The sequence below is a fragment of the Pituophis catenifer genome, unplaced genomic scaffold, assembly GCF_029215685.1.
Source record: "Pituophis catenifer annectens isolate HBS135680 unplaced genomic scaffold, rPitCat1.0.hap2 SCAF_1, whole genome shotgun sequence".
In the NCBI taxonomy this organism is placed as follows: Eukaryota; Metazoa; Chordata; class Lepidosauria; order Squamata; family Colubridae; genus Pituophis; species Pituophis catenifer.
In genome coordinates, this window is record NW_027256881.1 from 65,835,056 (window position 1) to 65,856,552 (window position 21,497).

The 21,497-nt window shown below is 35.7% G+C and overlaps 1 protein-coding gene across 1 annotated transcript; it reads right to left on the bottom strand.

The window, feature by feature from the left end:
- Positions 1-234: 234 nt before the first annotated feature.
- Positions 235-20,340, bottom strand: DESI2 (desumoylating isopeptidase 2). Its single transcript, XM_070932532.1, has 5 exons — positions 20,187-20,340; positions 6,019-6,091; positions 4,597-4,690; positions 4,013-4,154; positions 235-3,224 (listed from the first exon to the last, which is right to left on the bottom strand). The coding sequence occupies exons 1-5, from the start codon at positions 20,223-20,225 to the stop codon at positions 2,991-2,993; spliced, it is 582 nt and encodes a 193-aa protein (XP_070788633.1). The 5' UTR covers positions 20,226-20,340; the 3' UTR covers positions 235-2,990.
- Between the last annotated feature and the right edge of the window lie 1,157 nt (positions 20,341-21,497).

A 21,497-nucleotide genomic window follows, 5' to 3' on the forward strand; every position in this document is an offset into this window, starting at 1 on the left:
GTCATTTCTGTTGAGTCCATGAGATGTCTTACAGCAGACTTTTGGCCTAAGTAGCCTTAACTCTTTATTTTCTCATTATTTATCTGATTTAATTCTGCCACTACTGCTAAAGGAAATATTTATTTATTCTGGCATACCAATATTTTGACTTAAAAATGTAAAAATAAATTTAATACTACAATAGTGAAAAATGATTGAAAAGATACATTAAAATTGACAAGATCAAACCACATGTTTTTATAAAAACATCTTTTTAATAAATTAATGGATTCAAGTTTATAATAGTTAGACATAACAATGTAACAAAAGTCAACTTCTCCTATTTCATACAAATACTATGCATTACAGTAAACCTATTTTTAGTTTACAAAAATGTGTTGGTGAAAACTATCTTAAACCACCTAAAAGTGAACATCAGTTGTTAACAGAGTTGTATTGCATGTATTCAAGAAGAACCTCACCATATTTTTATAATGGAACCATCCAGTTTACTAGTGTAGTCTGACATTTGTTAGCAATTAATTTTTGACTTCTTAAGTATGAATGACATCTTAAAAATGGCTTTAATAAGACAAAACACCAAATAACTACACTATTCTCTTTGATAAGAAACAAAATAGAAATTGGGCAGATCAGAGAACCCAAAATGTATTTCTTCTACCCGTTTTTCTTTTAAGGTTGAGATATCCAGTATTATAGGTAGAAAGGGTTTTTAGCTTTAATGCACACTATGGCTACTGGAGAAGTGCATTCCCTGCTGAGTAGTAATGCTGGTGAAACACCTTCAACTGTTGCTAGTTAGGAAAACAGATTTTGGCAGGTTGATTTGTTCAAGGAATCAAGTATAGGATTGATATAGCACACGTGATAAGTTATAGAACTCCCATCATTCCCTAAGATATTGTAGTAGCTTCAGAGTTCAGCTCTTTGTGGACATAGAGTCAACTATAAAATGCCACAATATGTATAATAGAAAAGTCCAATAAAATCAGAATAAACGATCATGTTATTAAAGAACTGCCATGTATTTCCTTGCATTCCTTACATGCTGTCGTTCTGGATGACTATAAAGACATAAAATGTCAAATTATTCTGTAATTAATAATAAAGCCAGTTATTTTATAGAATTTGATGGAGATTCCAGCAGCTCTGGATGGGTAAAATTTCATGGCACTGGTAAGTAATGTCAAAAAATATGTGCATCGTCCTTCCTTGAAAGGAATGGAGAAATCTCTATCCATCAATGTATGAATAATTAGGAACAGAGTTTTCTTTGTTAACATGTCAACTTCCTTAATAGATGGAGATAGGTAGGAAATCTCTTTTCCATATCAGTTGAAAAACCAAATTATCCCATTGTCAGTTTACAAAGGAACACTATGATTTTAAAAGCGTGTTCTCAGAAACCCAATTTAGATGATTGGTTAAAAAACATAAAGCATGGGATGTAATTAACCAGTAAAAGTTACTCTGGTTAAATCATAACTATGACTAGTAAGACAATTTATTTGCTTATTAACAGTACTGGCTAAAATATGCAATATTTTTAATACCCATTTTAGATTTTTTTTTTTTACTTTCAACAGGATGATGTTACATACCTGAGTATTGTTTGCAATAGTAAACATATTATGCACAAAGGAGCATAAAATGATATTATTAGAAGAATTTATATTCTTCTAATAATGCAAGCCTTGAAAAGCCTTGGTTTAAACACAGTTTCCAGGTCATTCTTTTCCATATATTTGGAAGAGTCTTAGAACTGCATATATAAAAATCAACTCAATTTCAATCAGATGCCAGTACTATTGTTAATCTCTACCCCAATGAAATCATGTAAGCAATAGTACACGTTAAATAGAAGATATTCCTCTAATATTTTTGCAATTGATATTTTGTAGTTCACACAGTACATATTGCTATTTAATGGCACAAAAATGTCTATAACTTATTCATCTAAAACACTCATTGATTCAGCAAAAAACACAGTGAGCTGGATAAAGCATTTGGTTTCTTTGTTTGAATCTGGCTGCTGAGAAAGGCTGCAATTACAACTGTCACTTCTTTTGGAGTTTCTGAATTAGAATTATGTTTAACAACACTTTACATCTGTTGGATGATCTACATTTTTAGTTTCCAAATGACCTATTATTTACCATGTTCTAAATTAACTCATCCACAAGTTTATATGAATCTAATTTATCTGTTTTATCTGCATTGATCTTATAAGTTCAGATTTTAAATATGTGAAACAGGCACTATTATCTGAAAATCTCAGAATGATTTTTCATATCTACAAATCAGATAAAAGAATGAGGCAATTGAAATAAAATGACTGCAATTTATCACACAAAAGAATGCACTTGTATTTGTAATAAAATATAAATTTGCTCATTGTAAATTGAAAAAAATTGACATAGAAGTCACATTTTAGGAACATTTCTGCTAAATAGTAAGACTACTTCCTTTCTTTCTTAGGCAAAATTCTTTGTATTGATAATTCTGTACCCTGTTTACACATAGTATTTATTAGTTCCATGTATACCAACAAGACTTGGAAGAGGCATACTCTAGTCTAACCTACTCTATTCCAAGGCAGTAGCAAGGAACACTGACCATTATTTTACTTCCACTGATGTTGATGAAGTTATGCAGGCTGTACTGAATTTGTTCATTTTCTTTTAATGGCTGATATCCCTCGGGGATTTGTAAACAGCAGCACACAATACTGTAAACAGTTTAACTTCTGCTCAATTAGTCCAAGTCATTTGATTAGATTAAAATGAAGATTGCATTTGAGTTCTTCTCAAGTTCTTTTCATTTCATCAAGACACTTTTTTCACTACATATAAAATCCTGAGCAGAACACCATGGGTTTGAATTAGTTCTCTAATTGCAAACCAAAGACACCATAAAATGTCTATTTACTATTGTATAAGTGAAGTCAGTTATTGACAAAGCTGCCAAAATAACAGTACTTTGGACTAAACCTATATTTTAGTATGATGGCCTGTTCTTGCCGCTGATGCTGAACTTGGTAGAGAAGCTGATGTTGCAGCATCTTCTGCTTCTTCTAGGACTTCCTGAAGCTCTTGGCTTACGCTAGACTGAAGGGCAGCAGGTGTAAGCCATTCTTTTGGTAGACAACTCTGGAGAAAAGGAATACAGGAACTGAAATAGGCAAGACGATTCACCCAACGAGGAATCTCTCTTCCACAGAGAATCTAAATGGAATTAACAAGTTAATCGTTTTTAAAGTATATGTGGGCTCCTATCTGAAATCAGTAATTTCTCTCTCTCAATTGAAATATTCAAATATGCAGTTATAGTACAAGGTAAATTTCTACTAATGCCTGCCAGACTGATAATATAAGTTATAAATCTAATTTTCAGACAGAAGTAACTTTGACAATTCTTTGACAAGTTGCATGTACTGTGCATCCATTTTTTCCAACAAAGACTAATTAGAACATAAGGACAATGAAACTTCACTTGTATGTATTGAGGGTAATGTGGGTCATGTCATAATAATATCCCAAATACCACAAATATTGACAAGTATGTATTGACACCACTTTAGCCATATCTGGATTACATTAGATGTGCCAGACTTGCCCGTTATTTTAAAGTGATGCCTATATGGAAATTTGGTCTACTGCATCCAAAAATCTGGGAAATGGAGGTCCATTAATAAAAGTTGCAGTAATACTGATAAAAAATAGTACAATAAAAATTATATAGGAGGTCACCAATGCTGTTTCCACTATTATTTTCTTCTTATGTATTATTTTCAATAAACAGAACAAGTCCCACACTCCTCAGTTGCATCTGAGAAAAAACACAGATTACGTGTTCATGAAATAATTCTTTGATAGTTTAACTGACCTCTCCTCTAGAGATGTAAATTGAATATTCTTTCATTGCCAAGTACAAACTGGAAACACAGAGGTAATTTAAGGAGTCTATAAGATATAAAAAGGTTATTTTTAAAAATAATACAAATTAAACTTGCCTCTGATAAAGCTGAAGAAAAGTGATTGCAGTTTTTGTGCATTAAGTGATAAGCATTTCCTTTAAATTCTTTTCCAAGTTCTTCTATAATCTTTTCTACATCTTCCTCCATGAAGTCAGTACTTCCAAGAACAACAGCTTCTCTGAAATAAAAGACTGAAAATTAAAGGATTCTTGCAATTCAGACAAGAGTTTTTTGATTTCCATTCTCTTTTGAGAACACAGATGCACTTCTGGAAACCAGCCTTCATTTAAAACATACTAACTTTTTGAACTTCATGTTCAATGAATATTTCACAATATTGCTTTTTTACAGTTACGCTGTTTTATATATAGGAACATCAACTTACTTGTGTAGGCTTACTTTTTATGGGAAGAGCTTTTATGGGAAGAACTTTTTATATGACAGCACAATAAATAATATCTTACTATCTAAACAAGGATTAAAATTGGCTTCTTTTATTAATAGAAGATGGGCAACTACTTTTGTGTTTGGTCATAAAGTTTAGAATTTACAAGTTGCAGTTAATAGATGAATGGAAACTGTTTAAATAATTTCAGAACACACTAATGAAAATTGCTTACTTGAATTTAAATGTTTCCCCTAATTCAGATGCATTGCCTGGTAAAATTTCAAATATTCCAGAAAAAGGATATGGATGACCACCATAAGCAAATTCTGAAAGACAAATTCACGATATTATCCTTAGTTGTTAGTAATGCTTGACTTCCGTATAATTTTCAGGGCATGCTTAAAACTGATATACTATCATATAGAAAATACTGCTACAAAATCTAGACAAACCTTAAGACTTGGTACTTATAATATGCAAGATTTATATTTTATTTGGGAGTATTAGGTTGAAAGATAGTAAGGCAAATGCTATTTATGCCAAGTAAATCTCCCTCCTGAGGGAGATAGGTGGTTAAGAAAGATGAACTATAAACAAACAAACGAAGTATCTTTATGTATAAACCATGAAAAACAACAACCCCAGAATTATTGCAGTTTTGGCTGTGGTAAAATGTGCCACACTTCCCTGGTCAGATGAACATATTTCAGATGCTTGGCCACCTGTTCACATTTATGACCAATTGCTGAAGTACCCTGTGATCATCTGATTGCCATTTACAATCTTCTCTGCTAGTCTCTCCAGAAAATCAACAAGGAAGCAAATAAGGACATTGGATTTGTCTGTTTTGCTATCATTTCTGTCCCACTGAAATGGTGAATGCTAGCAAATACCAGCATTCTGCGCCTTCCAGTTTTCACCAGATTTGAGATCCATTCTTCTAATATGCCAAGGAATTTCCCCTCTGAACACCACTGTTTTCATGATCATTCAGAAGGCCCCTTCTCCAAATTGTCCTAAAAATGACGGGAATGGGGCCTGTTTACAGATGAAGTGAAGTAGCCTTAGTAGGCAGTAGCTGCAGAACAATGGAAAGCAATAGCAATAGTAATTAGACTTATATACTACTTCATTGTGCTTTACACCACTCTGTAAGTGGTTTACAGAGTCAACATATTGCCCCCAACAATCTGGCTCCTCATTTTACCAACCTTGGAAGGATGGAAGGCTGAGTCAACCTTGAACTAGTCACAATCAAATGCCTTGCCGTGGGCAGAGCTAACCTGTAATACTGAAGTCTAACCACTGTGCCACCATGGCTCCCCCCCCATTACACAGAAAGATAAGTTGACCTGGGCATGGTGAGGCATGGAATGAATCCAAGTCTCCCAGATGTGGTGGGGTGGGGAAAAGGCCCAGATCTTTTGGCTATGGTGGGAAACCTGAGTTCTCTCCCTGCCCCACCATGCCCAGGAGGCCTAAGTCTTCTCCTGGCATTTCGCATAACAAATCCAAATCGGAGAACTGGATTGTGATAAATTTAAATTTAAAAACTGATGTGCTCCTCCTTCCAATGTCTTCCTATGCACACAAAAAGTTCCATTTTAATTATTCCTTGTAATAAAAAAATATAAGGCTAAAGTTAGGTACATACCTCTACCATATATCTCAATTCCTGAGTGAAATACTCCAATTCCAAGGGAGGAAGTGTATTCATTCATCCAGTACTAGAAAAGAACATGGGAGATGTAGCTAAATATAAATAATTTTTATTTACATCCCACATGCCAAGGCAATTATCTCTGAGAGGAAAGACCGTTTTAATTATTTTTTCCTGAAATGTTCAAAACATTGTTTGTTAACCATTAAGACAGTCATAGACAGAGCACAGTCTAATTTAATTAGGCCCCAGGAAGCTTAACAATCCAATGCTTATTTGTTTGCTATATCAAAGAACAATCAAACAACTAAATTCAAGCAACTTTTCTCACCCATTAAAAATACCTTTTACAGCTACAGAAGAGGAACAGCTTTTACTGGACAAAACAGACTGAAACTGATTTGAACATGGATCTGAAAGTGGATTTAAAAATGCAGACTAAAAAAGTAATATGGAAAAAGATGACATATTGGAAATACAAATGACACTCATGAATGAAGGCTATAGTTTTAATAATGAAAGGTGACATACAAATAATAAATCAGAAGAATGACTTGGATAGCTTTCTTATCTTGGCTGTACAAAATAGACATGTTAAACTAGCGAAGGAGTTTCTGAGAGAAGACAGAGAAAACGATAAGAAATCAACTTGTGGGACATAATTTGAAATGATTAAAGATCAAGTTTTTAAAAAGTAAACAGAAAGAATATAAAGTGAATTTATTTGATCAAGATTAAAATATGTTGCTGTTTCTGGTAGCTCTTAACAGACATAATTCAAACAATCAAATCCCAAAATCAGAATTACATTTCTCTTAGTTTGTTGCAAAGACCAAATGTTAACTTCATTAACAACTCATTGCTGTCTCTTATATTACAAGAAGATTTTTTTTCATTCATACCTCACCCCCTTTTCTATACTCTTTTAACAAAAATACTTAATACACATATAACCTCTTTTTCCATTAGCCTACATTTCTTTAATCCCTCATATTCCTGAAATGTCTAATAATTAGACATTACAAAAAAAGAAATTAAAAACTATTAAACAATGCCTTATTTAGATATCAAAAATTAATCTACTACCTCATTAGACATTTTCAAAAGAAATACTATCCAAATAACCACTCAATGTCACCAAAATAACTCATTATTTAACCATATTCAGATAAACATTTTTCCTTTTTCCTCTCAACTATCCTTAAATCCTATGCTTAGGCTTGGAGCATCTAGGTGTTCGAGAGCTCTAAGCACCTAAAACTTTGTACCTTTAACTATTTAGGCAACTAGGTCACATAATGATACGAGATATGATGAAGTACATACATACAACTAGATTTTGGGATATCCAGTAAGAATAATTGGGAATAATTCTAGGACCATTATTGATGAATTTACAAAAACAGTAATGGCCACTCAGAAATCTATTAAAAATGTAAAATCTATCTGATGTGAAAATCAAGTATAACAAGATTTAAGATTAAGTGCTTTATAAAAGAAATATAAAATGAATGTGAAAACATATCAATTATTTCTAACTTTGACTACCCAAAAAAGTCTATCAAAATAAAGTATATTCCAACAGTTGTTACAAAGTGGTTATTCCAACAGTGATAACAAAACGAAAACATTTTAATCTTGGTTTACAACAGCAATTGAGACCAGAATTTCCTTCGCTCAGCAACAGTCATAAGGCACTAGATCACGATTGGCAATTCTGGCAATCCCAAGTTTTCATCATTAAGAAAATCCCCACAGGTTGTTAATAAGCAAGACCATCATATTGTCACCATTTGTGAATACCTGCTGGTTTCCCCATTGACTTTGCTTGACTGAGAAGACACTGCACCAGCTGGAATTCTGAGGACTGGTTGTAAGTCCCTCTTGTTAAGCACTATTGAACATTCATTGAGCAAGTGATGTAAATCAAGGACTCGCTGTATTATAATATGATGATCTATCTCTGGAAGTTTCTTAAGTTTTCAGCAAAGAGCTTCCTCCAGAATTCATTTGGTTCCAAACGTTTATTCAAAACTTTCCAAAAACTGCAGAAAAGTTTAAATTTAGTTTTCTCGAATATCTTTTATTTCTCAAAAACAGATTGGAAATACTTGTTAATACTTGTTTTCTTTGCCCAGTTTGCATTTCCACAGAAAGCACAGTGAAGCTCTGCTTGTGTGTTAGCATCCCTCAGCAAGGAAGGCGATGAGCTGTTCAATTACTGCTGCAAATGAAAACGAGGAGAAGGCAGGGGAGCTAAATTCATTTGTCAAAAACTGGAGAAAAGCAAAGGCCTTCCCTGTGTTACTAATTCATGGTGATTGAAATCACAATAGGCTGCCGAGAGTGCAATCCAATGGCTTTTCCTAAGCCATTTCCATCAGAAACAGACCTCCCTTCTGAATTCTTAGGTGGAATAGAATTGGCACAAATCAGAATGCAGCTGCATAAGCAACTCACATTTTGACTTTGCAATGAAGGTAAGAAGCCTTAGGCGTATTTAAGACTAGTAGAGAGAATATAAAATTAGACATCTACTGTTCAATGTCTTGCAGGTTGTAGACATGGACATGTTTAAATAAGCTGTTTGCAATTTCAACACAAAGTGAGTACTAACATAAAATAAATTCTAGTAATTTTATTATATCTCTTATAAATTCATAGAACACACTCAGTTAGAATGTTCAATTATACAAAGATTTGAAGTCACTGACATTAGCAAGAACATCTTATTTTAATGAGCTGAAATTAAAGATAGGCAAGACATATAGATCCAGACAGCCTGGATTTTTTGGTATTGCATTTCCCCACTTCACCCCCAAAACACTTTCTGGCTTGGTATTCATACATTTCATCTTATTCTCAGAATTATTGCAGTCAATATCTTGTCAATATAGCTACTGAAATCTTAGCATCAACGTTTAACAGAGATATGGGGTAATAACTTGGACATTAGGTGAGATCCTTATCAGCCCTCAAAATTATAGCGATAAAAATATTTATAATAGGAAGCTGGCAGAGCTTTACTTTCATAAAATGTCTGAAATAATTTCAGAAGTATAAGAGCTACTTTCTTGTTCAATTTTTTATACCTTTCATCCAGAGACCTTTTCAGATTTTATTTTATCAACAGCATCATAGATATGCTGTAATGTTGAGCATATAGCCAGCTCTTCTGGCCCTATATCTAAAACTTCTGAAAGATTTATTATATCTAAATAACTATCTCTCTAATATGTATAGAATATATAGTTTTATAGAATTCAAAGCAGAATTCTATAACATTAGTCTCATTATTAAGTAGCACCAGCTGCCTGCAATTACTGCAAGTTCAAATCTCATCAGGCTCAAGGTTGACTCAGCCTTCCATCCTTTCGAGGTAGGTAAAATGAGGACCCGGATTGTGGGGGTAATATACTGACTTTGTATAAAATAGAACACCACTTAGGGTGGGCCAAAAAGCCCTAAGCAGGTATATTAAAAAGTATGAAGACTATTGCTTAACGCATTGTAAGCTGCCCTGAGTCTCCAGAAAAGGGCGGCATATAAATCGAACCAATAAATAAATAAATATAGCTGGTGTAATATGTTCCTGAAAAATCCCTTACTAAACTGTTATTTTACCTTGTATTTCAAATGAGAATCTAACATTCTCTGGATTTCCCTTCTTATCTCCAATATTTGTTTGTTTTAAACCATATTCTGTATCCAGATCATATAATTCAAGTTTTCTATTTTGTGATTCAAAACAGTTTTTATCCAGAAGCATAGTTATTATCTTACTGCAATTAAATGCTGTAAAGGGATCTCAAACTATCGCCATATTATTTGAACGGCAATTGATTTGGAAAAAAAAAAATCTCTCTTGTTGTTCCATAAACTACAATGCTTCTGACAAAGAATTCATAGAATCATAGAGCCGGAAGAGACCTTGGAGGTCTTCTAGTCCAAGCTCCTGCCCGAGGCAGGAGTTGTTTATACAATACCGGAAAAATGGTTGTCCAATCTTTTCTTGAAAACCTCCAAGATAGAGCACCTCAACTGCAGGACGCAAGCTGTTTCACTGATTAATCGTTCTCACTATCAGGAAATTCCTCCTTATTTTCAGGCTGAATGTCCCTTTGATGAGTTTGCACCCATTGCTTTTTGTACTGCCTTCAGGTGTTATGGAAACTAGATTGATGCCTTCTTCCCTATGATAGCACTTTTAGTATTGAAAAATTGCTATCTTGTCTCCCCTGAGACTTTTCTTCATTAGGTTAAACATACCTAGTTGTCTTAACCGTTCATTGTATGATTTAACTTCTAGACCTCTTATCATCTTTGCTGCTCTTCTGTGCTGCTCTACCCCAGCATCTTTTCTATATAGTGGTGACCAGAACTCGACACAGTGTTCCAAAGGTTGTCTCACTAGTGCAGTATAGAATGATATTACTATTTCCTGTGATCTTGATGCATTAGTATTAAAATACAAGTAATCCTCCTTTACCAACCACAACTGGCACTGGTAACTCTATCCCAAAGCGATGTGGTCATAAAGTGAAACGTGACCATGCCCAACTTACAACATCAGTTCTGTTTTCAATCGTGCAGCAAATCACTCATGATTGTTAAGCATTATGTCACATGACTGACACTTGCAACTTCCAGCAGGCTTCCCCATTGGTTTGCTTATCACAGGCCAGCTGTAAAGATTACAAATGGCAATCATGTGATTGTGGGATGCTGGGACCATTGTAAATGCATGCTGGTTACCAAATACTTGAATTGTGATTATGTGATTGCAAGGACACTGCAAATGAATGCTGAATGACTGGTCAGTAAGCAAGAACTACCAGTACCATATGCCACTAACTGGGATAAGTTTATCCAAAGTCCATAACATTATTAGGGATATGTGATTAGAAATTCAAACTGAATCAACGTTGCATATTTCAACTATATTAACCATCAAAAATATTAAAACATTATTTACTCTTTAACATATCTAGGAGGAGTGATTAAAAAACAGGCAAGTGTAGCCTGTTGGAATTAGATATTCATATGTCCATTAAATTAAATTTCTGGATGAATGTACAGAGAACATCATGATTTGGGGGACTCATTTTCTCTTGTGAAATTTTATTCTGGTGCAAAACTAATTTAAAAGTCTATGTGACAACTATCATCTGCTTTACCTGTAAAGAGATTAGCAAAACAACTATATAATACTGTATATCAGTTTTATTTTTGTCTGAACCAATTAACCATTAACATTTATCCATACCATCTGAAAATTTCCAATTTGGCTCCCTAATAAACTAAAATTATATAAATTCCACATTTGGCTTCCTAATAAAGTAAAATTATATAATGACCTCTAAAATCTTTTGTTCAATAATAAAACTAGAAAGTGTTTTCAATATAATTTTCATTCTGGCAGATTTTGAATCTCTACTTATCTGTTCATCCCATTTTCTTGCTAAAATTTTTCTCATTTGGAAGACTGAAGTGCATAAGCAAGGAAATGACATCATTTCAATCTATAAAACATTTGTCTTTCTTCAGGTACCTGTAGTTCTCAAGTTAGGACAGTAATAGAGCCTGCCTATTATGGTTGTAACTTGTGATAGTCGTAAAGTAAGCCAGTCACATGAACAACACAATATTTCACAAAAATGGCATTTTTGCCCTCCCCAGCCCAAAGGAGCACTCTGCAGGCCTCCCAAAACAGGCCTGTTTTTCGTAAAAATGGGACGGGCAGGGCAGAGCTTTTTTATTTTTATTTTGAATTGCTTTTAGCCACCCAGACTTCATACGTAAGATGGGCAGCCATATACATTTTCTAAATAACAATAAAAATAAAATCAAAACCCTCATATCAGATTCCTACTGGGCACCTATCAATGATCTATACCTCTCTTTCTTTCTGCCTCTGAAGCTGTGAAGAAGTCAAAAAGAAATTTATGTAACCCATGAGTGACCCTCCAAATTAATACATCAATTCTGAGTAGAGTATTGTAGAACTATTACCTCTAGATGGTTAAAGGCTTGTTTGAGATAATTAACATTAGTTTCAGGATAACACAATTACTTCATACCAATTTCTAAGAATATGCCAAATACTGCATGATACAGAAATAAAGTCCTTATTCCTTGTCTGATAATGAGACAAGCTTGATGAAATTCTTGGTATTTCTAAAAGATAGATCTGGTAACAACCTTTGCTTCTTTTCCACATAGTCCATATTTGTTTTCATTCTAGCTGCTTATACTGCTTTATCTCAGATCTCCAAAGAATGACAGCAATATCAGAAGATTTTGAAACCCGTATCTTGAATCAACAAGAAGCTGTTTGAATAGATTCTGCCTAGGGTATCTGAAATATGATACTAAGTCCGTTGTTATATCTCAAGCAGTTAAAGTTGCAATTAATTTCTTGTCTGCTTCAAACTTAAGTTTTTTGTTCTTTTAACTGCTACTTGATCTTGCTTTATTTCCTCTTGATTTTATCAACCTTATGAGCAAATTTTGAGAAAAATACTTTAATGTGATAAGAATCCTAAAACAGATTACTTTCTAAGGAATAATATCAGATGAAATTTCAAAGCTACCTGTGAATTTCCCAACTGAATTGGGTGTCAGCAAGAGTTGCCACAAAGTGGGAGAGAATAAATAGTTTCTGGCTTGAAGCCTTACTCCATAACGTAGTGCAATTACAATCTCCCCAGAAGCCAAAGCTGAGATGGTGGCTGTGCTGTAGTAGAAGGAAGAGCCTGCTTCTTAAACTGGAGGCATTCTATCTTCCTAAATATAAAAGAAATTGCAAAAGCAATTTAATTAAATGTTCAGCTTACCAGCTCTCTTCAAGCACAGTCTACAAACTTTAATTCTACACCTGTCAGGGAAAGAGAAATAAACTGCTTCTTAGCACATTGCCGTTTTAGTGTTCAGGAACCATTTTAAAAGGAGAAGGGAACATTAAAGATATAAGATGGAGAGTATATTCAACAATAAATGGAAACATAGTTTGTCACACATGATTAAAATTAATTAATTAATGCAAGGTATGCTAGAAAACTGTACCTATTTTTTATTCCTATAAATTTTGAATGGGGGAATAAATATAGAACACAAATGGTATCTATATCATTGGAAACATTTAAATGACCTTTCTTTTACTGTATAGTTCAAAATTATGACAGTGCTGAATGGATGCACTTATGATACCTGGTTGAAGTTTGTTCATTGCAGTACCCTGGTAGTCATGCAATCAAAATTTGGGTGCTTTGCAGTGTGCCCACCCCTATCACTGTGAGTTGGCTGACTCATCACCACCACTACTGTGAGCCAGGAGGCCTTGACTGGGTAGACCCACTGACACCCGGAGATTTACTATATGCCGCAAGGCATCAGTCAGTTAGGTCCAGTGGCGCACATGTCTTTTCTCTCTCCATCCACCACTTTGCTGGCTGACTTCATCTTCCTGTCCAGCTTTGAGAAAGATTGCCTCTCTGGGTTTGAGGAAAATTGTCTTCACTAGGTTTCTAGCGGAGCCTTACTTTGGCTAGGCATGCCTTTCGGCAGCTGCAGAGAAAGGGAAAGCAAAGTAAACTCAGGCACGGCCAGTGGTGGTGTAGGAGGGAAAAGGTCAGGTTTCTTGGGATGGGGGGAGGAAGGAGACGTGTGTGCTGCTGGGCTTATCTGGTTGAGGCCATCTGGCCCATGGCAGTTTTCCACATTCCAGTGGGTGCTGAGCCTTCCAAGGCATTCTCTATCCTGAGGTACCTCTGCAATCACTTAATGACCCGTGAGGTAGCTTTAACAACTGCAATGGGGAGAGTTGGGATTGTGGCCACTGAGCAAAGCAACCAGTTACAATGACGACTTACAACTAAAATTCTGGGCTCAATTGTGGTCGAGGACTAATTGTGTTTTTTCTTTTTTGGAGGTGTGGAGGAAGACTGCAGTAATTATCATGTTATAGTATCAAAAATGACAAGGATCACAGTAACTAAAGCACTCCAGGATAATAGACTATAGAAAAATAACCCCCCTCATACCATTTTAACTATAAAAGTTGTTACATCTTTGGAGTTCCTTTTTGAGCTCTTGATATTTCCACTAAGAGAGTTTTGACTACAGCTAGCACAAATAAAAATAAATAATCTCAAATATAATATTGAGCTTTAATTAAAGCCTTGGCTTGATTCCCTTTTATCCTTTTTGCTCCTGATTCTTCAGAAACTAGGCAATTTTAGCCGAAGTTTCTTCAGGATCTCTTTTGCATAGCTGGAATGATAGGCAGGGAAAAATCTACCTTCCAATTTAATCATGATTTTGAATGAAAATGTCGATTTTTAAGGGATCCCAGAATTCTTCATGATATGATCAGCTGAAACTGTTTTGTTTTAGGTACTAGGACTTAAATCTTAAAACGAACTGGGCCTTTTGTTCCTTGAATTTGAAATCCATATTGTTTTAGAATATGTAAAGTTATTTCCTTTAGTAGGACAATATAAGGTTATCATACCTCCTAGTGATCTGTTATTTGATTGGCTTTCTCTAAACAGCCAGAGAGTTCTTTAAATTTCCTTTTTCAAAATTTTATTTGAAGGGGAAATACTGTCAAGCCCATTGTAGAATAATTTGTGCTGTTTCAATTTGGAAACTTTTAAGGCACAAACTGCAGTGACATCTTCATAATCTTCAACCTTGATAGTTACATTTGTACTGGCTGGCAATTCATGAAGTTTTGATTATCCTCTTACTTCTATGTGAGAAAATAACTTCTCACTGGCTTTTCTCTCATATCGTATTTCCTTATTACCATAGCCAAATCCAACATAACTAGAAGAGATGTTATCCAACAGTTTTCCTCTGCTTTCAGTATTTTTGGTTGTTTTGATTGCAAAGTGGTTCTGTTTACACTCAATTTCCATTTCATTCTTTGCCCTCCCCTCTGGACGGTCCTTTTTCAGAAATATGCTCCTGAACATTTTTCTTTGATTCTTCACCTTCATCATCACAAGCTGCCAGTTCAGCCAGCAATCAGTTCCAGATCTTTTTCCAGCAAGATGTCTCAAAGGGGAAGTCATATTTGTCTTGAGTTTCACGCCTTTTGGCCACAAAACAACTTACCCAATAACTGCATCTATTCAGATAGCAAGCTAGACTAATGGCTTAGTCAGATCCTTGGATCTTCCTGTGTGCCAGAGCGAACTAATGAGCTGTCACTTGTTGGTAAATATAGTTTACCATCTCATTGTACAAGGCACAATGGCTTTTTCCACCTGGAACTACCTAAGAAGTTATAAACAAACAAAAAACATCTGTGTTCCTATAATTAGTTCTATCTGACTACTAGTTTCCACATCATGCTAAATTATTTTTTTCAATTTTAGTTCAGTGAGTTTATGGGAACCCAACGCTGTCATGTGTAACCTATAGTTTATAGCTCCTCATTATGAGTGAATTCAGCTTGTTTCCCCTCATTAATCAAGTCACTGAGTCAGCTGCTTGCCTTGAGGAATTTCTCTCTTCCCAATGATGGCAGATATGACTACTTCATCCTGGCACAGTCTATTCCATTATTTCTCAACCTCTTCAACTTTTAAGACATGTAGACTTCAATCCTCAGGATTTCCCACTGGGAGTTTAAGTCCAGACATCTTAAAGTTGCTGAGATTGAGAAACGCTATCTATTCAATAATTTGTTTAAAGTATAAAACCTTATGGTGTATACTGACATACTAACATACTATATATGCTTCACTTCTAATCAAAGGTCATTTACCAGGGAATAATGTTTATGTATATTGACTACTATGAAATACTTAAGATTTGGATATTTTTACATATCATTTTAAATACATGAATTTTATGAAAATGATGTATGATTTTTTAATTAATATATTTATAAGTTATTATTTGTAAATAATACATTTTGTTGTAAATAGTATTGTATTGCCTTTGTTCCTCAAATACTTCATGCTGATTGACATAGCAAACTATATGTCATGTAAAATATATTTTATGGAACTATCCATAAAAAATACTTATAGTGCAGAAAAAAAAATCTTTTTTCTTTCTCATGCTCTCCCCCATTCTCTATTCTACCTTTTTTGTGCCTGATGCCAAAAAACTGAAGCAGGATCACAAATGGTTAGTATTTGGATGACGGCCTCTCGGATACTTCCAATGATTTTGGCTAGAGTAAGAAGTAAAAAAACATTCTTGAAGAATATAATGGCAAACCCTTCTATACTGTTGTTAACAAAACAACATGGATGTGCCTGTATAATAACTGGGAGTTGAGCTTGACTTAAGGGAGACTACCTTCTCCTCAGAAAGAGACTTGTTTTTATTACTCTCAAAGTACGATGTTATAAATAAATAAAAAGCAATGCAAACATGTTCTTGGGTTGTCAGTTATTGTATACTAATTATATCCATATCTCAGATTCAAGATCATAGAATTATCAGGCCAGAATAATCGCACAAGCAACTATACTATGCTATGCTATGCTATGCTATGCTACGCTACGCTACGCTACGCTACGCTACACTACACTACATATTATATTATGGACTTTAAAGAATGTACTGTTTCAGCTCTAAATCATTCTACACTATTGTGGATAGTAATTACAAAAATGAGTAATAATATAACTTTATAATTATATATAAAGAATCCTCCAGGAATTATTAGATTATATTTTGGAGAGTAGCATTCTTACGCCTATGTGCAAATTCCCATGAGTTTTGAATGAGCAAATATGTAATCTTAGGTGCTAAATCATTTTGGTAAACTATTAAAGTTATTGCCTTCCTTCCAACAGACCCTTGAGGAATTAAATTCCTTTTAGATGCATAGCTAAAGATAAACATTGCATACCACCATGCACATTCCTAGTACAAACCATATGGTTGTGCTTCTGCAAGAGATATGGTATGGGAAAGAGCTTCTGTAAGATTCAAGCTGTCACTACATTTGTGTCACATTCACTCCAAAAATGTATGTAGATCATAAGATTGATATTCCTTACAAGTACATGGTTATATAGTTGTAGCAACAAGGCTGTTTCATCAAACAGGTATTCAAATGTTGTGAATTTTCTGTTGTGAAAAACAGAAAATGATGGGAAGAAAATATGTAGTCATCATTATGCTTCACCCTTATGCATTTATGCTTTTAACTAGTCTACAGGAACCCTTTCTGCTCGTCTCTTAAAATCATGTAATTTATGTCACAACAGTTTCTGACATAAAATATTGAAACCATGTCCACAATTATAATTAAGAAGAGGAAGATGAGAATCCATATCCATAGTTAGCATCATAGTAATGGGAATCTAATTCCTGGATCTTTCTGGTTAAATTGCAATATTTTATTTTCTATATCAAAGGTATCTTGCAGATGGTTGACAATCACCACTGTGACAATCAAATATAGAAAGATGACTGTTGAACCTGATCTGCAATTATAACATTACATTTGGCTTTACTCTCTCTCTCACACACAAAACACCCTTTATATTAGAAAGCCATGTCCATATCAGCTAATATAGCTGCTTTAATTTACAGAACAAAGAAAATCTTGAAACAGTTCACAGAGACCCCAGGCAATGTTCAAATCATGAAGGGGGTTGGAAAGGGAAAAAAAAACACTCTTCTTCACCATACTGATACTTAGGCTTTTTTTAAAAAATGCTAATTTGATTTGACAACAGAGAACTGGAATATAGCCTAATTTTATTACAACCCATCACAGACGAGCATTGATATTTTTGTCCAGTTAAGTCTGGTTTCCTTCTGGTTTATCAGATTGGATTAATTTGCAAGTTAACCAACTCAAGTAAACAAACAGGATTTGTTTTTGCTGAAATGCTGTACTACAAGTCTAGGATTTACAGCTGTTCATTACTAACTTGCTATGTGAAGCAGTTAAAAGATAAGATACGAACTGTTCCCAAGCTCACAATGTTGCAACCTCTTGATAACGCTGCTTGACTATTGCCAAAAACATAGAATAGAGATGTACATCCTTGTCAAGAAAATATGTAGCTATTATTTTCCACCCTCTTTTAATAATTCATGCTATTGTAGACCACTGTTTATTAACCTTGGCAACTTGCAGATGTGTGGACTTCAACTGCCATGCTGCCTAAGGAAGTCTGGGAATTGAAGTCCCACCTACTTCAAACTGTCAAGGTTGAGAAACACTTCTATAAACTATAAGTGTTTTTATAAACACTTGCAGCAAAAAAATAATGCATAAAAGTACAGCTAGCCCTTGACTTACTACTGTTTTTCACACTTACAACAGTGGCAAAATCCCCATGATTACGTCATCAAAATTAAAACACTTGGTAAGTGGCATGTATTTACGAGTTGCAGTGTGCTGGGGTCATATGATCACCTTTTGCAACCTTCTGACAAGCAAAGTCAATGAGGAAGTCAGATTCGCTTAACAACCGTGTTACCAACATAACTGCAGTGATTCACTTAACAACTATGGCAAGAATGGTTGAAAAATGGGGCAAAACTCACTTAACAACTGTCTTGCTTAGCAATGAAAATGTTGGGCTCAATTGTGGTAGTAAGTTGAGGACTACCTATATACATTCATTCAAAACCTGTAAATTCTGTATTAGTACGCATTAGCAACTTAAAAGATGTTAACTTTTATTATAAGTACCTTAGAAGCATCAAAGTACCAAACATTTTAAAATTTTATGTACCAAAATAAATGGATGTTTATGTTTTTGTTCTTCATGATTTATGATTTATTTAGAACTATTTCTTTAATGTTCCTATATTTTGTACAGTTATATTACTCCCTATTTTCCAAATAATTCAAGTGATGTTTTATTCCCATCCTATATTATACCCATGACAATTTTAACAAAGGCAGATTTTCTATTCCTGGCTCAACATTCTGACCTATTTCTAATGGCTTCATGCTTGTAAGATTGGTTTCAATATTTGCTAAAACCTTGGTTTTTTTCTAAACCCTAGAACCACCAACCAGAGCAAAATACAACTAAACAAATCAGGTGAGCAGACATGCATTAAGGATATGATACAGATATATTATGCTAGGGAACAGGATACATGGTTATAGAAGCAAATTCCCAAGCCCTTTAACACACAATTGCAGCTAGATTTATCAGAGCTCAAAATCTATGTTCATTCCACACTTTATTGCACTATATTGGTTTTTCCTGTTGGAAAACAATGTGCAACACTAAGACAAAAATAAATGAGATTGAGATAAGAAACCTCTGACTTACTTATGGTCCACCAAATAAATTGCAAAACTTTAGCCTTAAGTTAAGGCTAAATTGCAAAACTTTAGCCTTAAGTCTTACTCTTATTAGACAAAAGGAAAATATCTCACAAATGTTCCCTGCATATACACGAAGCTAGGGCTACAATTTAGAAACCTTATAATTTAGAAACAAGACAAGAGCTGACCTGCTCGAAAAGATATTTTCCACCACGAAATATATTTTGATCTTTTTTGTTACTCTCCATCTTTTGATTCTTTCCAAGGGCAAAAAAAAAAAAAAAAAAAAGGTAATTTAAGGACTGTTTCCCAGCTAACTCATTATGAAAACAATTATTCTTTAGACATATCGGGGAGAGAATTTTTTTTTTAACAGAAATTAATTTAGTAAACTACACCTACTAGTTGAAGCATCTGAGTGAATCCAGCACCGGGCAGGAGAAAAGTGAAATCAGACACACCTGTTGCTAGGACTTTCCAGCTCCTGCTAATCCCACCGAGCCCATTCTTTGTTTCCAAACTATTATAGCATCTTTCAGTCAGGTTAAACTATTGGAAAATTGAGGTGGATCGGCGGGCGGGGAGACAATCAGGGAGGATATCGGTTACTGCACTGGCAAGAACTTCTGAAAGCGGAAGAAGCCGCCTGTCCTTAACTTGAACAGCGATGAAGCTACGGCGAAATTCGCCAAGGCTTGAATGAAGGGTGGGAAGGAAGGAAACAGGACTCGCTGTTTCGGACCGCTGAGAGAAAGCCAGGTATCCTCGGAGGAGGGTAAAAAGAGAAAAAAATAACGCCCGGAAGACGCGCCCGGGTTAAGAGCTTAGGGTGGGGAAGCGTCTGCTTACCCGTTGCTCGGGCAGAGGAGCCCTCGCCTGCCCGGTCACTCACCATATCGTAGACGTTGAGGACTACCAGCTGGTTCGCCATCCTTTCTCCTTTCAAACGCGGGTCCCACTCAGGCCGAGGACGGCGGCAACGGCGGCGGCGGCGGCCTCAGGCCGCTCGCGGGCGGATGCCGCCTTTTCGCCCTGCCTCTTGCGGAGGAGGAGTGTGAGGAGGTGGAAGAGGCCGCCAGCCGCATGGAGCCGCCTCAGTGCGGGGAAGGGGAAGCCGGGGCAGCACCCCCAGGAATCGCACTCGCGCCAAGCTAGGCAGCGAGAGAGAGAGAGAGAGAGGCGAGCCCCGAGCTGGGCCAGACCGGCACGACTCCGCCTCTCTCCTCTTGCTTCTGGGACCTGGCTGGTCCGACCCGACCGGCCTGTCTTCAGGCGAGAGATCGCGGCAGTAACCCTTCCTCGAGGATTAGCTGCGTGGTCCCCTTCCACCTCCGTCCCAGCTTTGCAAAGAGAAGCTCTCAAGCCAGCCGCGCCTTCCACTTGGGGGCGAATGGACGCCAAACTACAATTCCCAGCATACACTACAGCAGGAACCCCAGGCCTCAGTATGGCGCGCACATCGCTCGGTGAAATACGAATTCTACTATTATCCGCATTCCACTTTGTCAGAGGAAAAGGCTTGGAATCTTTTGAGGGTTCGCCTGCAACTTGAACTGCTCTCAATGAAATACAATATAATGCTGCTCTTTAATCCCATATTGCAAAGATATGTAAGGGTCACGACTGATGACTAGCTCAAGATTTCAACCTTACCGCCACTTGTTATGTCGATAACTAGGTAAGGGGAGGTGGTGTTTACTCATGAGACTAGATAACTAGAGTTGCCAACTCTTGAGAAGCAGAATATTTTGCCAGAGCAGATTTCATATGTTTCATTAGCTGAGACTTCCAAGGAGCTAATTAGGTACAATGGTTTAGAATTATAAAGGACACTGAGTCCAAAAACCTGAAGTGAGTTCACAATTCTTGTGCAAAATAATTAAAGTCCTACATACCTAAAGCTATTTTTTCTTTCAGCAGTACAATATAAGAGAGAGGAGCCGCTGCTGCAGTAACTATTATTAATTTCAGGTAAAAAGCCTTTGCCAATCTACAAATCATTCTGAAATCTATTAATACCTATCCAGTAAACAGCTGTCATTCACAGACTCCTCATGCCAGGGGTGAAATTCACTTACCTTCCCTACTGGTTCGCAAATGTGGGCGCACTCACTTTGCTCACGTGCACCTGCACAGCCAGCACATAGAACAGGGCAGCAGCACATTGGAGAAGCGGAGTGGAGCCGGAGGTCGGTAATTTTCG

Bases quoted from the DNA above. Each gene is read 5' to 3' on its own strand.
- DESI2 (XM_070932532.1), bottom strand. From the start codon at position 20,225: ATGGCGAACCAGCTGGTAGTCCTCAACGTCTACGATATG. The intron at 4,155-4,596 runs GTAAGCAATTTT...CTTTTATTTCAG, and splicing joins GGGGAAACATTTAAATTCAA to AGAAGCTGTTGTTCTTGGAA. The intron at 3,225-4,012 runs GCAAGTTTAATT...AATTCCATTTAG, and splicing joins TTTCTTCAGCTTTATCAGAG to ATTCTCTGTGGAAGAGAGAT.